The following is a 21,697-nucleotide window of genomic DNA, read 5'->3' as shown; positions in this document are numbered from 1 at the left end:
GGAATTTTTATTTATTTATTTAGAATAAATAAATAAATAAATTCGAATGGTGGGCTGGCCTCCTATTTCATTAATTAGCTATCAAGGATTAGGGATTAATTATGATGGAACTTCTGAAAACTCTAGAGATGGTATTGAAAAAACTGAAACTTCGTGGGCGAAAGTGGAATATATATATATTAAGCTAACATATACTTTATTACAAAAAAAAAATAATAAAAATCATTGCTTGTGATATCCCCATACTCTGCCTTGAAATAAATACACATCACAAGTTCTTAAAAAGAAAAAAGAGAGACCAAATTCCATTTGTAATCGATTATCCATTGGACACCAAGGTGGGATCCGAGAAAGATTTAGAACCACGATTCATGTGAAGGTAAGATGATCAAGAAAATCATGTCCAAACTAGAAGGATTGTCTTTCTTAAGTATTTTTGGATGATTACTCAAAGTAAATAATTCTAAGGAAAAATATTGAGAAAAAAAAAGAAAAAAGAAATGAATTCTATGCAATAATTTGCAGCTCCTAATATGACAACAAGTCATCTCATCAAAGCAACCAAAAGTTGTTCTTCGGTCAAACATACATCCCACTCGAAAGAAAGAAAGAAAGAGAAAAAAGCCGCTACTGCAGCTTTAGATTATATACGAAGGTTGACATTATAGGGCTAGGTTATATATATATATATCCTCTCCTAATCCTGGCAATCTGTGGTGGATTAATGCTTGACAGCAGAGATTTAATTAGGTATCAAAATAGACTTGACGAATCCCTAACTTATTTAGTCGTAATTGAGTTGCATTTCAAGCTCAATAATCACGTTTGATTTGGCTGCATGCATTATAACCACGCCTCTTTTTTTCTTTTCTGTTCTTTTCTCCAAGGAAATTAAGGGCTCCATGATTGTTTGGTTTGAAGCCACAATGGATCATGGGATCTAGACTAGGCCTTGTTCCAGAACATGCATCTGCAAAATATGCTCTGGGAGGATGGAAGGAATTTGGAGGGAATCGGCAAAATATTGAAGGAAAGTATTTTTACTTTGCTTGGGAGAAAGGCAAGGGGAGAAGGAAAGTGGGTGACAAATTTCACGTTGGACCCACCAAAACCCAATCCCACCAAGGCGAGGAGAAAGCATGATGGGAAAGTATAAATTTAAAGATTTATCCTTCGTTTTCAAGGAAGCTTTTGCATATATCTTTTATATATATATATATATATATGGTAGGAATTCGGAATGAATAAAAGATCAGAAAAATCAACTACATTACATTTTTTTTCTTTCTTTGATTTGAAAAGACTAGGTAAACTACTCTCCATATCTAATTGATTTGATATTTTTTCATTTTGTAATTAAGTTTCTTAATATTATACTTTGCATCTTAGCCAAAACAAATTTTAAAAATCAGTAAAAAAACAATAATACTTCCACTTATATTAAAGCATGGAAGAAAGATAATCATTCTCACACAACTCTCTCTCTGTTTTTTTTACACGCTACTAACCTTCTCTCTTCTCTCACCCCTCTCTTTTACCAAAAAATAAAATAAAATAAAAAAACAAAAAAAATCACATTCTTCCTCCTAAAAAACTACTCCTACATGGGGCCAAGTGAGAGAACATCAATTTGAAAAACGAATGGTATATTAATTTTGGCTGTGAACAAGGGAGTGGATCAAGAAAGACATGGCCATGAAGGTCACTAAAAGATCTCTGTGTAGTAAAAATCATCATTTACGCAGAAGTATCAGCACCCAGCTAAGGAAAACAGAGTTTTAGTAGAATGAGCACGAAGTAAAAAGGGTCATCAGCAAATTAATAGATTACGAGTATGTACAGTGAGTTAATAATAGACGTGGGATCGGACTCCACAAAGTGAGAGTTTGAAAGTGAGATCTGATCACATCTCTTCAAGACAGCCACCTCGTACCATTTCAATTCAATGGGATGGTTAATCTTCAAATCTTTCCTTAATTACCATATGAAACTGACTTTCATGGGACTATAACAGTTCAATACATGTCCCTTTTTTTAACATCAATCGATTGCTTGTATCATAATATAAGCACCTTACAAATTACATGATTTTCAGATCCTCTGCAAGAAGGAAAGGAAGGCCAGGAGAAACTTTAGAAAATTATGCTTCGTTGCTTCATTAATTCTACTAGCGAGGAGAGTTGGGTAAAGGGAGTTGGTGGCTGTGTAGGGGAGAGAGAGGAAGAAAATAATGCAGGCTAGGGTTTTATAGTTTTTCTATATATATTCTTTCTGTTTATACTATACTGTGTTTTAAAAAGAAATGTTCTTTAGTGATTATTTTAAATAAATGATAGTTTTGTAAATAAATATATGTTTTTATTGATTTTTTTCTTGCGCTAATTCTTAAAAATATAAAGTGTTACTCATCTCTAGATTTTATATTACAAAGTATAATATTTAAAAACTTAGTTGTAAAATAAAAAAAATAATTTACCTAAAACAATTTGTTGTAAAGGTCAAATGAATAAATGCACTCATTTTCCTATCATTTTAGATTTTTTATGTTGAGGAAAAAAATATTTGAAGTGGTTTCTTTCTTTTATTTATTTGTTTGTTTTTGTTCTAAGATAAAGTAACATTCCACTCTTATTTTCAACCCCCTCTATCCACTCAAATATAATATAATCATAATTTTAAAATTTAATTTAAATGTTGATTCAGAATCTAGTTATTTTAAAATTAGAGTCAGAACAGATTAAAAAATATATATAAAAAAAATTTAATGTGTTTTGACAATCTAATTATAATTTATTGATTTTTTTATTAAAATAATAATATTTTAATTTTTTTAAATAATTCAGTGTGAAAACTCAAAAAAGGTAATAAAAGTTGGTTTGGTTTTGATAAAAAAATATGTTAAATTTTAAATTAATAAAATTACTTTTAACATATGTTAAAAGTGGCAAAAACTTTAAAATTGTGTTATTACCCTTCCATAATTGGTCCATCCCGCCCTATTAACCAATATATCCTTAATTCTTTCATGCCTTGTTTTAATCAACGCATAGTTTCATGAAATCAATTAATGTATTATAAGATAAATATAATTATCTTATAAAATATCTTCTAACATCTAATATACTAATTTAAAATTACTAAATTCAGGCGATATTCCCCTCACTAATTATTTTTGAGATTTATATCAAACTAAAATACTTCAGCGGTCTTACAAAAATACGTAAAACTATTTTTATTCAAATTATTATATGCTCATAATTTAAATATATTTTTAAAATAAAAATACACTATATAAAGATAATTTGTTTTTCAAATATATGATATTAATTAACCCAATATATGAAAGCCACATATAATGAGAATATCATATGTTAATTTAACAATTTATGCTAGACATTTAAGGTCTATATATACACACATTAAAAAGAATTATCGAGCATAAGGGATCAACCAGTAAAAAATTCAAAAAAAAAAAAACCTAAAAACATGAAATTCGAAGAAGGAGAATAAAGTGAAATGGAACTCTTTCCGAGAGAGAGAGAGAGAGAGAGATTGAAGATGTTACATTTATTGTGGGTGACAAAATTGACATGGCAGGACCGGACACAAGATGATGTTACGACAACAGCAATTTACAGGAAATAATAGCAGTACTGCATATACATGTATCAGCTGCAACAACGACTGGGTCAGTGGCTGGTTTTCAGCATAATTGAGGTATAATGTTTTGCAAAATGACAAAAAACAAAAAAACACAAAATTTTCCTATGATTTGTCAAGCAAGTAAAGGGAATCCCAGATGGCATGGGTTTTTTTTTTGGGCGGGAACCACCCCTTGCATGTCTTTATATTCTCTCAACTTCACCCTTTACTGTGCTTTTTTACCTGACGTAGCATTACCATACGACAGATGTTAGTGGTAGGTTACAGAAAAACAAAATATTTATATAGCAATTTACTGGGAATTACGTTATAATAAAAGATTTTATTATATTTTTCACAATCTTTATTTACAGTCACATAACAAGGTAACACGTGCATAACATCGTTCTGAAATTCCCTCACCCTTCGCCACGCTCTATGCAACGATCATTTCCTGTGTGTATATGTACAATCTACGGCTTATAGCATCATATGCAAATATGGGAACATGATGCAGGCAGTGTGTGTCTATATATATGTTAACGTTGTTGTGTGTCTGGTCACAAGTAGTTTGAGGATAATATTTATATCTTAATAATTAGTTAATTTTTTTCTTTTAATAATTTGATCTGTTTTTTTTTAGTTGAGATGGCTGGTGCCTTGTGTTTGACACCTGCAAATATTTTTTTTAGTAAATTTAAACACTTTCTAATACTCAAATAAATATTTTTAAAAAACTGATATTTAAAAAAAAACTCTGAAAAAAATATACAGTGTGTGTTGGCTCAATACTTAAATGGATCTAAGGATGCCGAGACAAACAATTTACTGACTCATATATATTTGAGATTAATGTTTAATTACATCTAGAAATGTTAGATTTAATAGTTTGCTAACTTTATACATGCCCAATCTCAGCATGTTTGACAAGGATGCCAGGTTTAGCCAAAGATATTAAGATATGAGGTTATTATCCCACCTCTAATTCTTTTAATTCCTTTAAACGAGGAAAAATAAGAATAAAACATGTTTATCTTGGTACGCATGGTTCTTGTTCTTTTCTACTGGCTCTAGAGGTTGTCCAGATCATGACAGGGAGGACAGAATTATGTGCTCAGTACGTAAATGTTACTCCGACAAAACCAAAAATGTGAAAAGGAAGTAAATTGACAGTGCAAGAAGCTTGCTTGAGTTATGGAAAAATCATACTTTATACAGGTGAGTCACCGGTCTCCACCCACGACATTTGCGAGTGATAAAGTCCTGGCTACTTCATTTTAATTTCTAATCAATTAATTAAAATCATCCAATCATTTAGGGATTTTCAAGAAAATGTTCAGTCAATGAGAAGAATTTGTAAGGTAAGAAGGGATGCAGGGTCATCGGTATTTTTTTGCATCTCAATAGTTATGGTAATCTTAAATCAGTTCCTACACTTAGATTAGTGCTTTTATTTTTTTGTCTTGTTGCATTTTCTTGAATTCCAACTCAAAATGCAACCAAGTCTGATCCGAACATGACTTTCGAAACACAAAAGCAAAGCATCTTTGACTTTGGAGTTGGCTAGGTTCATTTCGAGATGGGTCCAAAGACAATATTGAAGTTATTAGGTTTAATTTGGTGGGTATGTTCATTAAATTTACATCTTTTTTTGCTATATATATATTCTAAATAAATTAGAACCATTGAAACTGGTGCGATGGTTTAGTTCCTTCGGCCTGACCATGATAGAGCTTCTTTTTTTTTAAATAAAAAAATTGAGAATACATAAACTTGAATAATTCACCAATGATCACAGATTATGTTCTGTCGTTGCAAAGGCTTGAACAAGGCATATTGTGTCAAGGAAGAACCCTAGTTATCATTTCGCACCATGACAATTTGACTCACGAGGCGGCTTCAAGCCAAGAAACCATAGGATAAAAGAGTGAGCCTATGGCAGCATGTGGTCAAAGCCACAAATGGTTGACGAGATTGCAATTCACAGCTATCCTGACATATTTGTTTTTTTATTTCAAAAATATTTTTTAAATATTTTTAAATTTTTAAATTTTTTCTTTACTTTAAATTAGTAGTTTTTTAATATTTATATATTATTTTGATGGTCAAAATAATTTTTTAAAAATAAAAAAATATTATTTTAATATATTTTTAAATAAAATATATTTTAGAAAACCACTATAATCATAATCATAGTATGTATATTTACTTTGTACTTTACATGGTGAAAATTTAGAAGAGAGAGCTCTCATGCTGGCCACGGTATTGTCAAGTATACTTTATTATTGACGAGTGACCTCCATGCTTTGCTTTTCTGGGCCGAGGAAGAGAGGTTTAAAATTAATGCACTTTTTTAGAGCACTTTACATCAATCCACAACCTAACCAAAGTAATAAAAAGGAGGAGGGCCATCTCAGTCATTGGGAATTTGGGATATAACAGCTCTTATAGAACCCTAATGAAGACGCCATTTTCGTTTTAAAGCAATAAAAGATATACGTCAGTAGAAACTGATCCATATACGACCTTGGATTGTTATTTGTGACGGCAAGAGGGTTGCTTGCAAACGCAGTTTCATGCGTTTTGTAGGGGAAAAGGAGATATGTGCTTTTAAGCACAGCACTGTCGGAGTTTGTTCCTGGATAAGGAAATAATCAGTGAAAGTCTAATTATCAGCTAGATAAAGATGATGCCCTCCCCCCCCTTTTTTCTTTTTTTCTTTTTTCTTTTTTCTTCGTCTTGTCCTTGTTACGAATTAAAGTAGAAATATTGTTGCCAAACCAAATAGTTGTGTTTAGTTGCATCTATGTACTTGCATATAAAGTACATGATAGTGATTAGTGAACATTGATATGTCATAACCTCCCATTCTTTTTTGTGTTTTTAAAAAATTATATTTAAATTTTGATAATTCATTTGATTTTTATTATGATGGTGATGATAATAATAAAGAATTTACGGAGTTAAAAAAAAAAACTGAGAAAATGAAAAGGACTGATGTGATTAGGAACTAAAAATAATAATGGGGAATTATGCAAAAAATAAATAAAATCAAGTAAAATTAATAAAAAATTAATAAAAACGATCATACATTTTAAAAAGATAAAGTTTAATTAATTAGAAATTTATAGTGAAGAAGGAAATAATGTAATTGCCTAATATTATTTCATTTTTATTTTACAAGAGATCATAAATAATATAAATAGAAGAGAAGAAAAAAAATAAAAGAGACCCTCCATAGTTAAAAAGAGAGAATCTTGCAAGAAAAATCTAAACAAACAACAAAAAAAAAAGACAAGAAAACACAAAAAAATCCAAAGTTCACAAACTTCATGGAAATTCCAGTATCATCATCGCAGCAACTTCCTAGCACCCGATCTCCTAGCAGCAATGGAGGTGACTTGCACCGCCACCACCCACGGTATAGGCCACGTGTCTCTTTGACCAACCAGTAAGCTTAAAGCAGCCTCGAAATAAAACCTATCGCTGCACGCGTATTGTATACAAGCCGATGATGTTATTTTCCAGCACTTTTATTTTCTCATTCCAGCCTCTCCGGCCAGTTCCAACACACTCCGACTCGAAAATGTCACTTTTTAATCCCCTATGTTATTTCGACGTTCAAACAATTTTTGATTTGTTTTGTTGAATTGTGAATCACAATTGCGTGTGTCGGTGTTTGTTGTTTTGAACAAATTCATATATTTTCATGATTTTTTTTCTATGTTCAATTATGATTGTTTATAAAAATTGAGTTGGGTGAAATATTTGTGTTTTTTTATAATGAATATGCTAGCTTGGGGGCAATAATTAATTTATTATGGGTAAAATCTCATATCATTATGCGAAGATTTTTACTTCCAATTAACCTATTATTTTTATTTTATATAAATTTTGACATTTGTGTATAAATATATATTTTTATAATTAAAATTAAATAATAATATAACTTATCTTACATAATATATTTTTAAATGATATCTATTTTTATTTAGCATGATCAACCCATTATCTAAATTAAAATATTTAAAAATTAGTTACGAGTTTTAATTACCATAAAACTAGATAATAATTTTATTTTTTTACACCTTTCACAGTAATTAAATTCGCCTAGATGTGCTCGTGACAATGGGTTAAAGCTGATCTCTTTCATTTTCTCGTGAAAATCTTAACAGCTTTAGATCAAAGACTTCTTTCGTCCAATGAAAGCTGATAATGTAGCTTGTTTCTTTTCTATTGAGTCGTACATGGCGACTTGAGACGAATTGGATGCAAAATTCAAATCTGTAATGGCAAGCAAACCTTTTCTCGTAAACAAATTCAAAGATGATTTCTCACCAATAAAAATAACTATTTCATCTCTCCTCTTTGTTTTCTTTTCCTTCATTTATTGTTCTTTGAATGATCTCAAACCCTGCGGGTTTTTGTCATGTTTTCACGGTTCCAATAACTTCAAATCTACATCTATGAGAATATCCGATATTTTTATCTTGGTTTAATTGCGTGCTGTCCTTAATTAGTTACTGAAGGGTTTTTATTTTTTTATTTTTATTTGAATCTTAAAAAGATCCTATATATGCAAAATCACCACGCGATTTCTCTGCAGATAGCAAATATAACTTCTTAAAATGTAGAAAAGTAAAAACTATTCAATTCCGTAACATTCTGTTCCATCATACACGATCCATTCATAGCATTCCATACGTGCTATTTCGTGCGATGTATTAAGAAATGCTATGAGCACAGTAAACCCAGTTTTACTCTGCTAGCCTAATAGATTTGTTTAACAGCCGATCAACTTGATTTGGGTTTTTAAAAAAGATTTTTGAATTCAATTAATATGATATGCCAAATCATAATCCATTCAAAATTTAATTAAATTTTTAAAAATTTAATTTAGTAGGTCAAATCATGACCAATTGAAATCAAGTTAATTTTTTTAAAAAATTTCCCTTTAAAATAACTTTATTTTAACTATATAAAAAAAATTAAATTAAAATTATTTTAGATTAATCTAAGTTAATCCATATTAATTTATTAAATTTATGACTTCAAAGTCAAATCATATATTAAGCTGAGTTTAATAACTTCGGTTATAATAAAATTAAAATTTTATATCTTATGTATGATCTTTGTAGAATCATAACAAATAACATGATTAATTTTATTAAATCAGCTAGATCTATAGATTACCATGTCTAGCTTAATAAGGTTAATACGCCAACCCATCAATTCAATTTAATCTAATTCCTAGCTAGGATCGAGTTCCAAACCTGCTCACAATCATAACTAGATTAAATTCATTATTTGTTTGGTAAATATAAGGAAGAATTATCATAATCCATAACACTCAATGTGAACTATCCAATTTAAAGATTGAATTAACTTAACCAATAAAATAATTTGAGTAAACCCTAAATGACTAGAAATCAATTTCAGACAGCTTGGAGAGAAATGGGAAGGGGAAAATAGCCACAGCTATCACATAGTATAACATCCACAATTACAGAATGGAAACGTCTTCAAGTATTGAATCTGCAAAACATAAATTTCCAGTACAGACACATTTATTAAACCCAGTCTTAGATTTTGTCAAAATCATTTCTCTCCTTTCCTTTTACTGGATTCCCTAATCATTAAAAGCTCACCCATTTCTCAATTATCCACAAAGCAAATCAGAAAAAAAAAAAACCCAACAAAATTCAGAGAAAATAGAAAAAATTGCTGACACACAGAAAAGGTCCTCATTTCTTGTGGAAACAAAATAAAAACCCGTCTCAGAGAGTACAAAACCTGCATACTCTCTCCTCCTTACCATCATCTATTCAACTGGGTCGCCGACGATGCCTCCTCACATGGTGATGTCTATGTCAGAGAAAGCGAGTGCTCTCACACTCGCGAGTACAAAACAAAAATCTTATCTTCACCGTGGCATCTAACGTAAATTAAACGAACTCAATGTCCTGTTAGCTAGCAATCCATTACTACTCGTCTCTTTAACAAGAAGACTTTTAGCAGAGATAAGGACACATGCATGTCACACCAACCAACGGTCACGACTCTCTCTACTTTTTAAGTAGATGACTCTCACCCTTAGATCTCTTAAAAAACCAACCATGGTTTAAAGGAAACATTATTTATAACCATGGTTAAGTTAAGATACTAGTCACTTCTCACTTGAGTTAAACTCAAAAAACAATTTTTTCTCTGAGTTTAGAGAGAAGGGGAGAGATGAAAAATCTGAACTTGAAGTAGGAATACGTGTTGGTCTCTCTCTTTATAACACCATTTCATTTCTTTGGTTTTTGGTTCCTATCATTGTTATCATGGGGTTTTGATTTAGTTAAGAATCTCCAGTTATGGAAACCTGAGATTCTCAGATCTCTGTTTTTTTGATCAGTTTATGTTGTTTGTTTTTGATTTTTTTTTCAGTTCTATGTGATGTAATCATCACTATCTGATTCAACAACATTATCATTTCATAAAGAGAAAAAACCCAAAAAATTTTCCTTCACTTTCTCGAGAACGTTTGAGTCTTTTCTCATTTCTAATAAAACCCATTTGGTTTTTAGATCTCTAGATCTGTTTCCTTTTTTGTAAAGATCAAATTTTTTAGTTTCTAGATCTGGGTTCGTCCTCTTCTTTGTTTTTTTTAGAAGTTTTTGAATAAAAATGAATTATTTCCCTGATGAAGTATTAGAGCATATTTTCGATTTTGTAACATCACAAAGAGACAGGAACTCAGTGTCTCAAGTGTGCAAACCATGGTACAAAATCGAAAGTACTAGCAGGCAAAAGGTTTTTGTAGGGAATTGTTATGCAATTAGTCCTGAGAGAGTGATTGAGAGGTTTCCAGGTTTGAAATCTATCACTTTGAAAGGAAAGCCTCATTTTGCCGATTTTAATTTGGTTCCTCATGATTGGGGAGGCTTTGTTTATCCATGGATTGAAGCTTTTGCAAGGAATAATATGGGGTTAGAGGAGCTCAAGTTGAAGAGGATGATAATATCCGATGAGTGCTTGGAGCTGATTTCAAGGTCTTTTGCCAATTTCAAGTCCTTGGTTCTTGTTAGTTGTGAAGGCTTCAGCACTGATGGCCTTGCTGCTATTGCTTCTAATTGTAGGTAAGAAATGCTTTCCTTTGTGGGTTTTTGTTTGATTATCTATCTAGCCATCTCAGTTTGTAATTATTGCTGATTTTTTTGGTTAGAAATTGTTTAAGCTTTATATTAGAAAAGTAGGTTTCTTAGCATGGTTTTGATTGCTAATTGTTGAATGCTAGTGCAAATGTCAGCACTGTTCGGGTTATCGTTGTTGTCAATTGTTGAATACAAGGGCAAGTGTCAAGTATGTTTGGGTTCTTTCTGGTAATTTGGTCTTGGAATGCCTTTGACTGGATAGTTATTAGTGGGGACTCTTATTCTTTGTTTTGTAGTTTGGGTTTTGGTTTCTTTGACAGTATTGTATGGGGTTCTGCAGTTGTCTAATTGATGGTGAATGTGTGGCTATTAGGCAGTCAATGCTCTTAATTGCTTGCTAGGAGTTGAGCATAGAGTAAAGTAGTGGAGTTAGCTTGGTATAACTTTATAGTGAAATTGCCGGATGATTCGGTGTTTCTTTTGTTTGTGATCTCGAAGCATATGTGATTCAGCTATATTCATCTTATTATTACTTATAATGTTCTTTACGTTCCCCCTAGTGCCTATTTTGTGTTTTTTCAATTCATAATCTGTGAGTTATTACACGTCTTTTAAGTGTCTATATGTACACAGTCATCATTACAGGCCTGCTAATTAATACAGAAGGCTTTTCTATTTTATTGCTATTTATAAGGGTTACTGACGCCCCCATTGCTCAATATATATATATATATATATATAAAGCTCTCTTTATGATCTCTGAAGTTCGACTTCTAATTTCCATTTAAGTTTTAAGTGCAGCTCATTGTAGTCCAGGTGGTCATTCATGTTTGAGGTTTCAATTATTTGTGAAATTGTTATCCAATTTGATCTTTTTAAAAGCATCTGAAAGATAAAATGCTGAGTAAACAAGGAGCAACAATCATTTGATTGATTTAATATGAATAGAAGGAAATGGCATGAGGGGTTTCAAGAGATGTATATATATTGAGATAGTTAGCTATGCTCTAACTACTTTGAACGTCATTCTTCGACCCAGGTTTCTGAGGGAGCTGGACCTGCAAGAAAATGATGTCGAGGATCATAGAGGCCATTGGCTTAGCTTCTTTCCTGACACTTGTACTTCTCTTGTATCACTTAATTTTGCGTGTCTCAAAGGAGATGTCAATTTAGCAGCTCTTGAGAGACTTGTAGCTAGATCTCCTAATCTGAGGAGTTTGAGGTTAAATCATGCCGTGCCACTTGATATACTTCAAAAAATATTGATGAGAGCACCTCATTTAGTGGATTTAGGTGTAGGGTCTTACGTGCACGATCCAGATTCTGAGACCTATAATAAATTAGTGACTGCTCTTCAAAAGTGTAAGTCAGTCAAGAGTTTGTCAGGGTTTCTGGAGGCTGCTCCTCAATGCCTATCAGCTTTTCATTTAATTTGCCCGAACCTGACTTCCTTGAACCTAAGCTATGCTCCAGGAATTCATGGGACCGAGCTCATAAAGCTAATTCGTCGCTGCAGGAAACTCCAGCGCTTATGGGTATGCCTGTTCACCTGTTTTTAGGAATCACAAGTTCACTTTTTCTCACGATGACTGACAATGGTTTTTGCAATATCTGCAGATACTGGACTGCATTGGAGATGAAGGATTAGAAGTTGTAGCTTCCACTTGCAAAGATTTGCAGGAAATAAGGGTCTTTCCTTCTGATCCATTTGTTGGGAATGCAGCTGTGACTGAAGTGGGCTTGGTTGCTCTTTCAAGTGGTTGCCCCAACCTTCACTCAATCCTATACTTCTGTCAGCAGATGACCAATGCAGCCCTCATAACTGTAGCTAAGAACTGCCCCAATTTTACCCGTTTCAGGTTGTGCATCCTTGACCCCACAAAACCGGACACTGATACCAATCAGCCATTGGATGAAGGTTTTGGGGCTATTGTTCACTCATGCAAGGGGCTCAGGCGGTTGTCAATGTCTGGTCTGCTGACCGATAAAGTTTTCCTCTACATTGGAATGTATGCCGAGCAGCTTGAAATGCTTTCTATTGCATTCGCTGGGGACACTGACAAGGGAATGCAGTATCTATTGAATGGTTGCAAGAAACTTCGCAAGCTTGAGATAAGGGACTGCCCTTTTGGTAATGCAGCACTTTTAATGGACGTGGGAAAGTATGAAACAATGCGATCCCTTTGGATGTCATCCTGCGACGTTACACTTGGAGGCTGCAAGTCCCTTGCGAAGAAGATGCCGAGGCTTAATGTGGAGATCATAAATGAAAGTGACCAGATGGATATTACCGCTGATGATAGGCAAAAAGTAGAGAAGATGTTCTTATATCGGACTTTGGCAGGGCGAAGGAAAGATGCACCAGAGTTCGTGTGGACTTTATAGGTGAATCTAGGGTGTGTGTTTTTGGCCCTACCTGGCATTTCTTTGTTATTAAGTAGTAGTACTTTGTTTAGGCCAGCTCCAGCTGATTTTATGGATTTTTTAGCCTGTTGGTGTTCTAGTGGCATGCTACTATTTTTTAATTTGTAAGAGATTTGCTACTTTGTACTTGGATGTTTTTATAAATACATAACTGTGCTAGTATTGGCATGATCAGCCAGTTCCATCAGGAATTGGATTCTCAAGTACGAGTTTGCCTACCTTCCAGTTGTGAAGATACTCAAAGATTGTCAAGATATAGAGTACGGGGCAGAAGAGTTAATGACACGTTCCTTGTGTGGAGTTAATGGAGCTGCCATGTATTTATCCTCGCTTCTTTTGAAAGCTGTTCGTCAGGATCAAAGGAAGTTCTTCGGGTCAAGAAAATTCCAACTGTGGCTAAATTTAGAAGCTACGAAGCATTTTAGTACCGCAGAATCAGAATCAGAATCAGAAGCGTTGGGAAATATATCGTATCATGTTTGCAAGCAACTAACGAGAAACTTGAACAATAGTCAACGTCAGTGCATCAGTGAATTCTTGGCTTCTAGCAGATGATGAGATGTTCGAAATTTCACATTGCGCAACTCCTCTCCTGTAGTTGAAAGTGTCCCAACTTATGCTTCCCCTCCAGAAGGAGAATTTTCCTGGAATCTTCGTGCCAGCTTCTTTTGTTGGTTCTTTCTGATAATATAAGCAGTCCACCATTAGCTTTCAAGTTACAGCCTTAGTTATTAATTTCATCGAGATCTTTTCCACCTTCCATGATCCCTCAAATGTCAGGAGTCGCCTATAAATATAAAGCTTTCTCTGCGAGAAGCTTTCAGCACAGTAGTAATTAAAAAACAAGCTTTGCCAGATTTATCAAGGAAGCCACATTAAAATCAAGAAGGTGCGCGAGACAATAGCATTGAGGCATATCTAAACTGTTTTCAAGTTGGAGGAAATGACACTATTAAATTACATGTACATAGAAATCCATACAATTCTAGATAAGAAGAATGCGAAGCCATATACATCATTCGAAGCTCAACACATCATTCGAAGCTCAACGAAGCAGTATAAATTTAGAAGCAGCATTCCTCCAACACACAACAGCAACATAGCGCGGCCAAACTGCACATGCACAATAAATAATCATCATTATCACATCAATAATGAAGAATAAAGGTCATCATTCAAGTATATTTAAATGAAGTCATTACAAAAAAATGAGGTAGATGCCATGATTATAAACATTGCAGGGTAAAGTAACTGAGGATTCAGCAATATGATATGCCAACAGCTAAGCGACTGGGAGCATTCACAGCAAAGAGAAAGCATTAAGTGCTCCCCCATTTGCAAAGCAGATCGATGGGTAAAAGAATCCCAGATCGCTAACCAACCAGGTGACAAACCTATATGCATTTGCTGCATTAAGAGTTGCTGAAAGCCCTGGGATATGGCAACAAGATCTAATATCAAACAAGGAATGACATAAATGTTCATCGAAAGAGAAACCTCAAAGACAATGATCACAAGGTATCAAAAGCATCCTGTTGATCGCAGGGAACCCAGACCTTATAGATATGAACATAAACATACTGACTAGGACTGAAGTCACCCAATCAAACCTTGTCGACTTGTGAGATAGCTTGTGTTCTGACTCTTTTGAGAACTGAATCGTACAAGTGTAAACAGTATAGTAATACATGGACCAAGTCAGGTGTTTAATGTTCTATAGGGCGTATTCGAGGTCCTTTGTTTCTTTCCAATTGCCAATTTTAGTGACAAGCATAGACGCTTATTTTCTACTCCATCTCAGGACCTTCATAGGAATAGTACACTAGCCAGAGCTTATTCTAGTCATTAAAAGCTGATAGATGCATATGGCAGCCTGCTGTTGTATGGTGGCCAGCTGTTAAAGACCTTGTTTTCTGAAATCTGAAGTTAGGTTGTGACATTAAGACTTGAATACACCATTAAGCTCATTTAACATCCAAACGCTGTTATTAAGTGTCATAATTGTTTCAAACCATGTGTAAAGTTAGGTTGTAAGACAATAATAGATACATGTCGTTAAACTAATTCAGTATCTCCGATCCAGTCTTGCAATAGGTAGTTTCAAGTTTTATCATTGAACTGTTTCAACATGACATGTGGCGTGGAGAAATTTCAATGTGCCCCAACAATGGGACTTCAAGTAGTAGGAAGGTTCCACAGAACTGGCGAACTATGATAATGAAGCCAATTATCCAGGTCCTATAATAAGATTAAAGGTGCTCAACCAACTTCACCAGTTCAATGACATCCAAGCTACCTCGTATTGCTGAAGGAAACCCTCAATGAGTTAGTAATAATCTATTACAGATAGTTATAGGGCATGTTTTTTGGTCTAGTTATTTACTGCTTCAAACTCATGCTGGGCAGTTCCAAATTAAATTCGTGCTAGGTTGATGAAGTTTTTAAGAAGAGAACAACTTTCTAGTACTAAATTTTTCAACATTTTGGTTATTATCTGTAATCATCTATCATCACACATTTTCTCCATGTCCTTTCTGTTACAAACTCCCTGTTTCTACTCCTTCCTAGTTACTCTAAAACTTTGCATCTAAATAAGCTACCTAATGCCCTAACCAGAATTTAAAAAGAATCCAAACTTGCGCTACTGACATAGTTAAACAGTGATGTAAGAGTATTCACACATTTTTTTGTAAAGAAGAGCATGAGGAAAATCCAAATTGATTTTCCCTTTGGGGCTTCAGTTAACAAGAATGCTGTAGATTAAAGCTCCAAGGTTCACTTGCTTTGGTGGCAAGAGAAAAACAGTAATTCTCAAATAACTTGCAATTCCAAATCACATGATAAAACCCAAAAGAAATAGAAGACCTAAATTTTCCTTACCAACATCACTCTGAACTAGAAATCTACATGTATCTGAACTAAGAGGAAGTCACTGAACACCAGACATCACAAGCCTCCTGCTAATTTTGCACCAATTTCACCAAGACCTTACAGGTATTGAGGAGGACCTAAGTCAACTAGTCAAACCTCATCACTTTCAAGTTAGCTTGTTCAGTTCTGGGTGGTTTGAATCCATTAAGTTTAAGCAGTATGCTAATCAATTAACCATGGCAGGTTTTTAATGATCTACAAGGCTTATTCAAGACAAGGCTTATTCAAGACCCTTCCATAGCTTTCCGACAATCGACAACCTTTGTTAGGTAGATAGACAGTTCTAATCTACTACATTGTTTTCAGAATTTTCATAAGTACTAGCCAGAGATATGAAATAGCCATTAAAAAGTGCTAGATGTGCGTAGCTGTTATACGTTTAGCAAATATCTCAAACTTTGTATTCTAAAGTTAGGCTGCAAAGCAGATCTGCAACACAATCTAGCTTCTTTAACATAGGATGGCTTTTCTTTCGTTAAGAATTATTTCAAACTCTTTGTAGTAAAGTTCGGCTGTAAGCAAAAGATTGACTAAACAAAGAATATGTGCTCTAGCCTTGCAATAGTTAGGTTTCCACAGAAGTAAATAGGTGGAGAACAACTTTCTGGTTCTCTTGTAGCTTAGATGCTCAACCGATTCCTACATAGATAATGTCCGATTCAATGCCATCCTACCCACCTCATATTGCTAATAAAAACCCTTAACAAGTCAAGTGTGATTCATTACAGACAGTATAAGATCAGAGAAGTTTCTACTACGGAATTAGTTATCAGCTGATTAAACAGCATCCTAAACACTTCACAGTGAGACTGATAAGCTCGGAGAAGCCGCCAAGACTGAATTATTTTCCAATCCTAAACACTTAAAGTTCCATCATTGATTGAATCCCATGATATTAAACTAAATTCAAGACAAGATCTCACAAAAACAATCATCAATAATGGAATACCATAACATTAAACAAAATTCAACCCAACCACATAGCACCAAATCCCCCCCCCCCCTCCTAAAAAAAGAAGAAAGAAAGACGGAAGAAACAGAGCAAATAGATATGAAACATACCAACCACGTAAAAACGAAGAGCAACCATCCTCCTGGTAATGATGATGTTCATAGTGATAACACTCTTGGTACTGTTGCGGACCTGGAGGCGGTGGTGGTGGTGGATACCCTTCAGCGAAATACCCTTGGTACCCACGAGGTGGCCCCTGTGGTGGGTATCCAGGGTACCCTGGTGGTGGTGCTCCAGGAGGTGGGTACCCTCCGTACGGTGGTGTTGTTGGGGGGTACCCTGGTGGTGGGTAAGGTGGTGAGTACCCTGTCCCAATTAAAATTAAAAAAAAACAAAAAACATAAACCAAATTCTAAACTCAAAACAGAAAAAAGAAAAAGAAAAAGAAATTAATAATAATAATAATTAAGGAATTAAAAGAGTTTGATTACCTGAAGGAGGGTAGGGTTGATGAGCGGCTTTTTGGTAACTCATCTTCAAGAGAATGAAGAGAAGAAGAAGATGATTGAGTGGCTTTCCTTTGTGTTCGTCAAGTGTTCATATTGTTTAACTTGAAGATGAAGTAAGCCATTGATTTTCTTAACGGGTTTGTGAGGATGGTCTTAGTTTATGTTGGTGAGTTCTTTCTTGTAGCCGCTGGATGATATTGACAAATCATAGATCAAACGGTCTTGATTTGAAGGCTAGGTTACTGTTGCTTCTTGGTTCTTCCGTTGTAATAAAAGTCTGATCATTTTGTTCAGACATAAAATTCTTATTCATGTTTAGTATTTGTTTCGTGTATAAATACAAAAAAAATTAGCCTCGTTCCTAAAAAGAATGTTAGAATACTCAGATTAAAAAAAAAATCTCTTAAAATCGAGAAACACGTGCAAGTGCAACTGATTGACAGTTATTTACATTAAATTAAGAATCCGTAAGGTAAGAAAAATTAAAAACTAAATTCACTTCAGAGGTACAAAACACTATTGACAGTTATTGATTTGATAAATAATTAAGTAATAATTATTTCTAAACATATATTTCATAAGAGTTTTTCTGTGTGTTATTTTATTAAAATTAATTTAACTTATTAATTAAAAATTTAAATTATAATTTGAAATTTTATTCGGGTTAAATTTAAAATAACAGGGTAAGAAAATTTAAATTATGAGTGAAAAAATAAATTGTTATAACTTGTATAAAGGAAATGTGAAGTTTCATGGGCAGACATAGAAGCTTCATACATTGGGCTTCAAGGGCAAATAAATGATTTTCTGGAGTTCAATTATAAGTTCAGGTATATATATTTTTTTTTATTATCATGGGTATTAAATCGTGTGTATCCTGATTAATTCAAGTTTTAAAGTTAATTATCACATAAATTTTTAATAATTTTAAAATTTATAAAACTCGAAATGATAATCTCTAAAAAATAAATCTAAAATCTAATAAATTAAACTACATCTTTTATAATTAAATTACCTTTTGTTATTATTATTGCTACAAGTAGTTATTAGATTTAATTTGGTTCAAGACTCAGATAATTCAAGATCTTGGCTGAATTTAAATCTAGCAAAATTTAAACTTATAAGTAATTTAAAAAAAAAACTATTTTAGTATTATTTTCCTGTCGAGCCAACTTAGAACTCAAGTTACCTGAGATACATACATATTTTTTGCTTCTTTTGACATTGGTGAGGAGATAGAAGGGTGAAATGGCTGTGATTCTTGGTTGGTGCTGTTCATTTTGGGTAGAGAATGATGCAAAATTGTGGCTGTGGGGATGTGTTTTTGGCTATGAGAATATATACTTGGCTCTGGCCATAGCATTTGAAGGAGACCGTTGCTTACAGCTGACTAGAACATTTCATTAAGCCGTACGTGTGGACTTGGACTCTTGTAATTATAATTTTTCACGGATATCAACTTGGATTTCTTCATGGTTTAGGATGAGTAGTAATATTTTAATTTATTATTTTAATATATTTTTTATATTTATATAAATTATTTTTTTAATTTTTATATAAAATATTAAAATCTTACATTTTTTTAATTTTTTTTTTGAATTTATCTAAGCTAACCTGTATGACTCAAAGCCTGCTCCTTGATGGAGTCACTATGTCTAATAACTATAATTAATAATATTAACAAGGATTAAATCTAGTGGTAAAGTGTTAGTACTTTTTTTTATTTAATCCTATTTATTTTTATATTTTAAAAATATTTATTTTTTATTTTTTATTTTTTGTGTTATTAGTTTATTTTGATTTGTTAATAGAAAAATAATAAAAATATTACAATAAGCTTATAACTTGAGACACCATTAAGATATCATTCATGGTCAACCTTCTCGTTTTCATGTCCCGTGCTTCTTATCCTTAACAATGAAGAAATCCATGTCGATACCCCTTGAAATTTCTAATTAGACGAGAGTCAAAGTCCACAAGTACGGTTCAATGCAGTGTTCTCGTCAGCTATAAGCATCTGTCTCCTTCAAATGCTATGGTTAGAGCCACATATATATTCTCATAGCCAAAAACACATCCCCACAGCCACAGTTTTGCATCATTCTCTACCCAAAATGAACGGCACCAACCAAGAATCATAGCCATTTTACCCTTCTATCTCCTCACCACTGTCAAAAGAAGCAAGCCCTTTTCATAGAGCAATGTCAGACTCATTGCCTAGCACTTCCCGTCATTCATCATTCTCATCACCACCATATGATGAGAACTCGGAGAAATGGGGGACTCGTGTCATGGGAAATCCTGCTGTTCCTTCGTGCCATCCAGATAATAAAAAGGCAGCCTTATGGGGTGCAACTGATGATGAAGCCCAGAACTTCCATCATCCATACCTCCAGTACAGCCCCATTGAAAAATCATCACGTAGCAGTAAGGAATCCATTCTCCAGGTGTTTAATTCTTGGGGCACCAAGGCTGATACCATCGCTCAAAATATCTGGCACAACCGTATGTAATGTTTTGATCATATTCAATAGATTTAAAATCTTTGATCATTTCAGATTTAAAAAATGAGCTTTTTATGTTAATATCATCATGATCATTTTGTTCAACAGTCAGGACTAATTCATCTGTTCCCGGAGCCGCATGGGGCAAGGTGAACCTGACAGCTAAAGCGTTAACAGGAGGTGGGTTTGAGGCTCTATACAAGCAGACATTCACAAGTACTAATCCAAATGAAAAGCTGAAGAAGACATTTGCCTGCTATCTGTCCACAACAACAGGTCCAGTTGCCGGAACCCTTTATCTATCTGATGCTCATGCAGCTTTCTGTAGCGACCGTCCCTTGTCTTTCACAGCACCCTCAGGCCAGGGAGCTTGGAGTTATTACAAGGTAAAGAAAAGGGTTACAAACCAGCATAATCTGTGTGATCAATAGCACCTAGCACAAACCAATATCAATGAAATAACTATTTAAGAATTTCTTCAATATCTATCAGAATCATTTGAATTGAGTGTCAGAGGTTTGGCTGGAACAGGTAATGATACCTTTGAGCAAGATTGGCACCATCAATCCTGTAGTCATGAGGGAGAATCAATCCGAGAGATACATCCAGATCGTTACAATTGATGGAAATGATTTCTGGTTCATGGGCTTCGTTAATTATGAGAAAGCATCGCGGCATCTAACAGAAAGTATCTCAAGTTCTGTAGGAAGCATAGCAGCAGAGCCGATGGTTGTATAAAATTTGTGGCCCTACCATATCCCATTGGATTCTTTCTCAGAGAGATTTTCATTACTGGTCTTTTTTTTTTTGGGTTAAAATCTCTACCATATACCATATCGCAAAGCATTTTTCTTTTCTATGATCTTCTTCTGTGAATAAAATTATGTCACTATTTTGTCACAATGATATAGATATTGCACTAGATCATTCAACAAGGATTTTTTTTTAAATTTTTATGAAACATCTATTTTGATTTTTGTTTGGTGAAATATCTATTTCAAAAAAAATCTCCAGGGATGAACTGCACCAATATGAGTAATTACACCACCCATTACCACTAACACTATTTATCAAAAAAGATGTAAATGATACAAAAAAAAAGTTTTTAGCTGGTAAGAGACGTTGTATGAGTCATTCCAAGGGCATAACCACCTCCTCTTTGTTGGCTTGTACAACTACCTTTTGTTTTTCAAATTTATTAAAATAACAAATTAAAATCCTTTTATAACATAAATATTAGTTATTTATATCATAAGCTATGAAAGAATTAAGTATTTGTTATATTAATAATTACACACCACAAATGAAGACTTGTCATTTAAGAATAAATGTATTAAGGTTGATTAAAATAACAATTATAATACATGTTAATAACAAACTTTCTTGAATTTAAATATTAAAATTCATATTAAGTTTGTATTATACTTATTATCACATCATTATTGTAACCTTTTCACATTGAAAAAAATAAACTTAACTAAAGTTAATTAAGAAGAAAAACATAAATAGCCAAGATAATAATATAATTATGATATAAATTAACTATGTATAATAAAAAATAATAAACATAAACAAGAAATTTGTTGTAACCCAATT

General features: G+C 33.3%; 3 protein-coding genes and 1 long non-coding RNA gene across 7 annotated transcripts; 3 read left to right on the top strand and 1 right to left on the bottom strand.

The window, feature by feature from the left end:
• The first annotated feature begins 9,803 nt into the window (after positions 1 to 9,803).
• LOC105140604 (protein AUXIN SIGNALING F-BOX 2-like) lies at positions 9,804 to 13,408 on the top strand. The gene is made up of 3 exons (XM_011047490.1): positions 9,804 to 10,766; positions 11,821 to 12,316; positions 12,399 to 13,408. The coding sequence occupies exons 1-3, from the start codon at positions 10,315 to 10,317 to the stop codon at positions 13,164 to 13,166; spliced, it is 1,716 nt and encodes a 571-aa protein (XP_011045792.1). The 5' UTR covers positions 9,804 to 10,314; the 3' UTR covers positions 13,167 to 13,408.
• Positions 10,884 to 11,510, top strand: LOC105140603 (uncharacterized). The gene is made up of 2 exons (XR_845211.1): positions 10,884 to 11,017; positions 11,051 to 11,510. It is a non-coding gene; the product is annotated as an uncharacterized LOC105140603 (long non-coding RNA).
• Positions 13,409 to 14,040: 632 nt separating the features above from the next.
• LOC105140601 (cysteine-rich and transmembrane domain-containing protein A-like) lies at positions 14,041 to 17,746 on the bottom strand. 3 transcript variants are annotated; one of them, XM_011047485.1, is made up of 4 exons: positions 17,580 to 17,742; positions 17,199 to 17,454; positions 14,256 to 14,318; positions 14,041 to 14,225 (listed from the first exon to the last, which is right to left on the bottom strand). In XM_011047485.1, exons 1-3 carry the CDS (start codon positions 17,620 to 17,622, stop codon positions 14,270 to 14,272), a joined length of 348 nt encoding a protein of 115 aa, XP_011045787.1. In that variant the 5' UTR covers positions 17,623 to 17,742; the 3' UTR covers positions 14,041 to 14,225; positions 14,256 to 14,269. The 3 variants fall into 3 exon arrangements, with proteins under 3 accessions (XP_011045787.1, XP_011045788.1, XP_011045786.1); XM_011047486.1 differs by having other exon boundaries at positions 14,041 to 14,318; positions 17,199 to 17,427; positions 17,580 to 17,746; XM_011047484.1 differs by having other exon boundaries at positions 14,041 to 14,318; positions 17,580 to 17,741.
• Positions 17,747 to 19,671: 1,925 nt separating this feature from the next.
• On the top strand, positions 19,672 to 21,010 carry LOC105140600 (GEM-like protein 5). 2 transcript variants are annotated; one of them, XM_011047483.1, is made up of 3 exons: positions 19,672 to 20,106; positions 20,210 to 20,487; positions 20,633 to 21,010. In XM_011047483.1, the coding sequence occupies exons 1-3, from the start codon at positions 19,854 to 19,856 to the stop codon at positions 20,837 to 20,839; spliced, it is 738 nt and encodes a 245-aa protein (XP_011045785.1). In that variant the 5' UTR covers positions 19,672 to 19,853; the 3' UTR covers positions 20,840 to 21,010. The 2 variants fall into 2 exon arrangements, with proteins under 2 accessions (XP_011045785.1, XP_011045784.1); XM_011047482.1 differs by having other exon boundaries at positions 19,672 to 20,102; positions 20,633 to 21,008.
• The last annotated feature ends 687 nt before the right edge of the window (positions 21,011 to 21,697 follow it).

The sequence above is a fragment of the Populus euphratica genome, unplaced genomic scaffold (assembly GCF_000495115.2).
Source record: "Populus euphratica unplaced genomic scaffold, PopEup_1.0 scaffold116.1, whole genome shotgun sequence".
NCBI classification, from domain to species: domain Eukaryota; kingdom Viridiplantae; phylum Streptophyta; class Magnoliopsida; order Malpighiales; family Salicaceae; genus Populus; species Populus euphratica.
The sequence above is the reverse complement of the archived record's forward strand: the minus strand, read 5'-3'. Positions and strand labels throughout refer to the sequence as shown.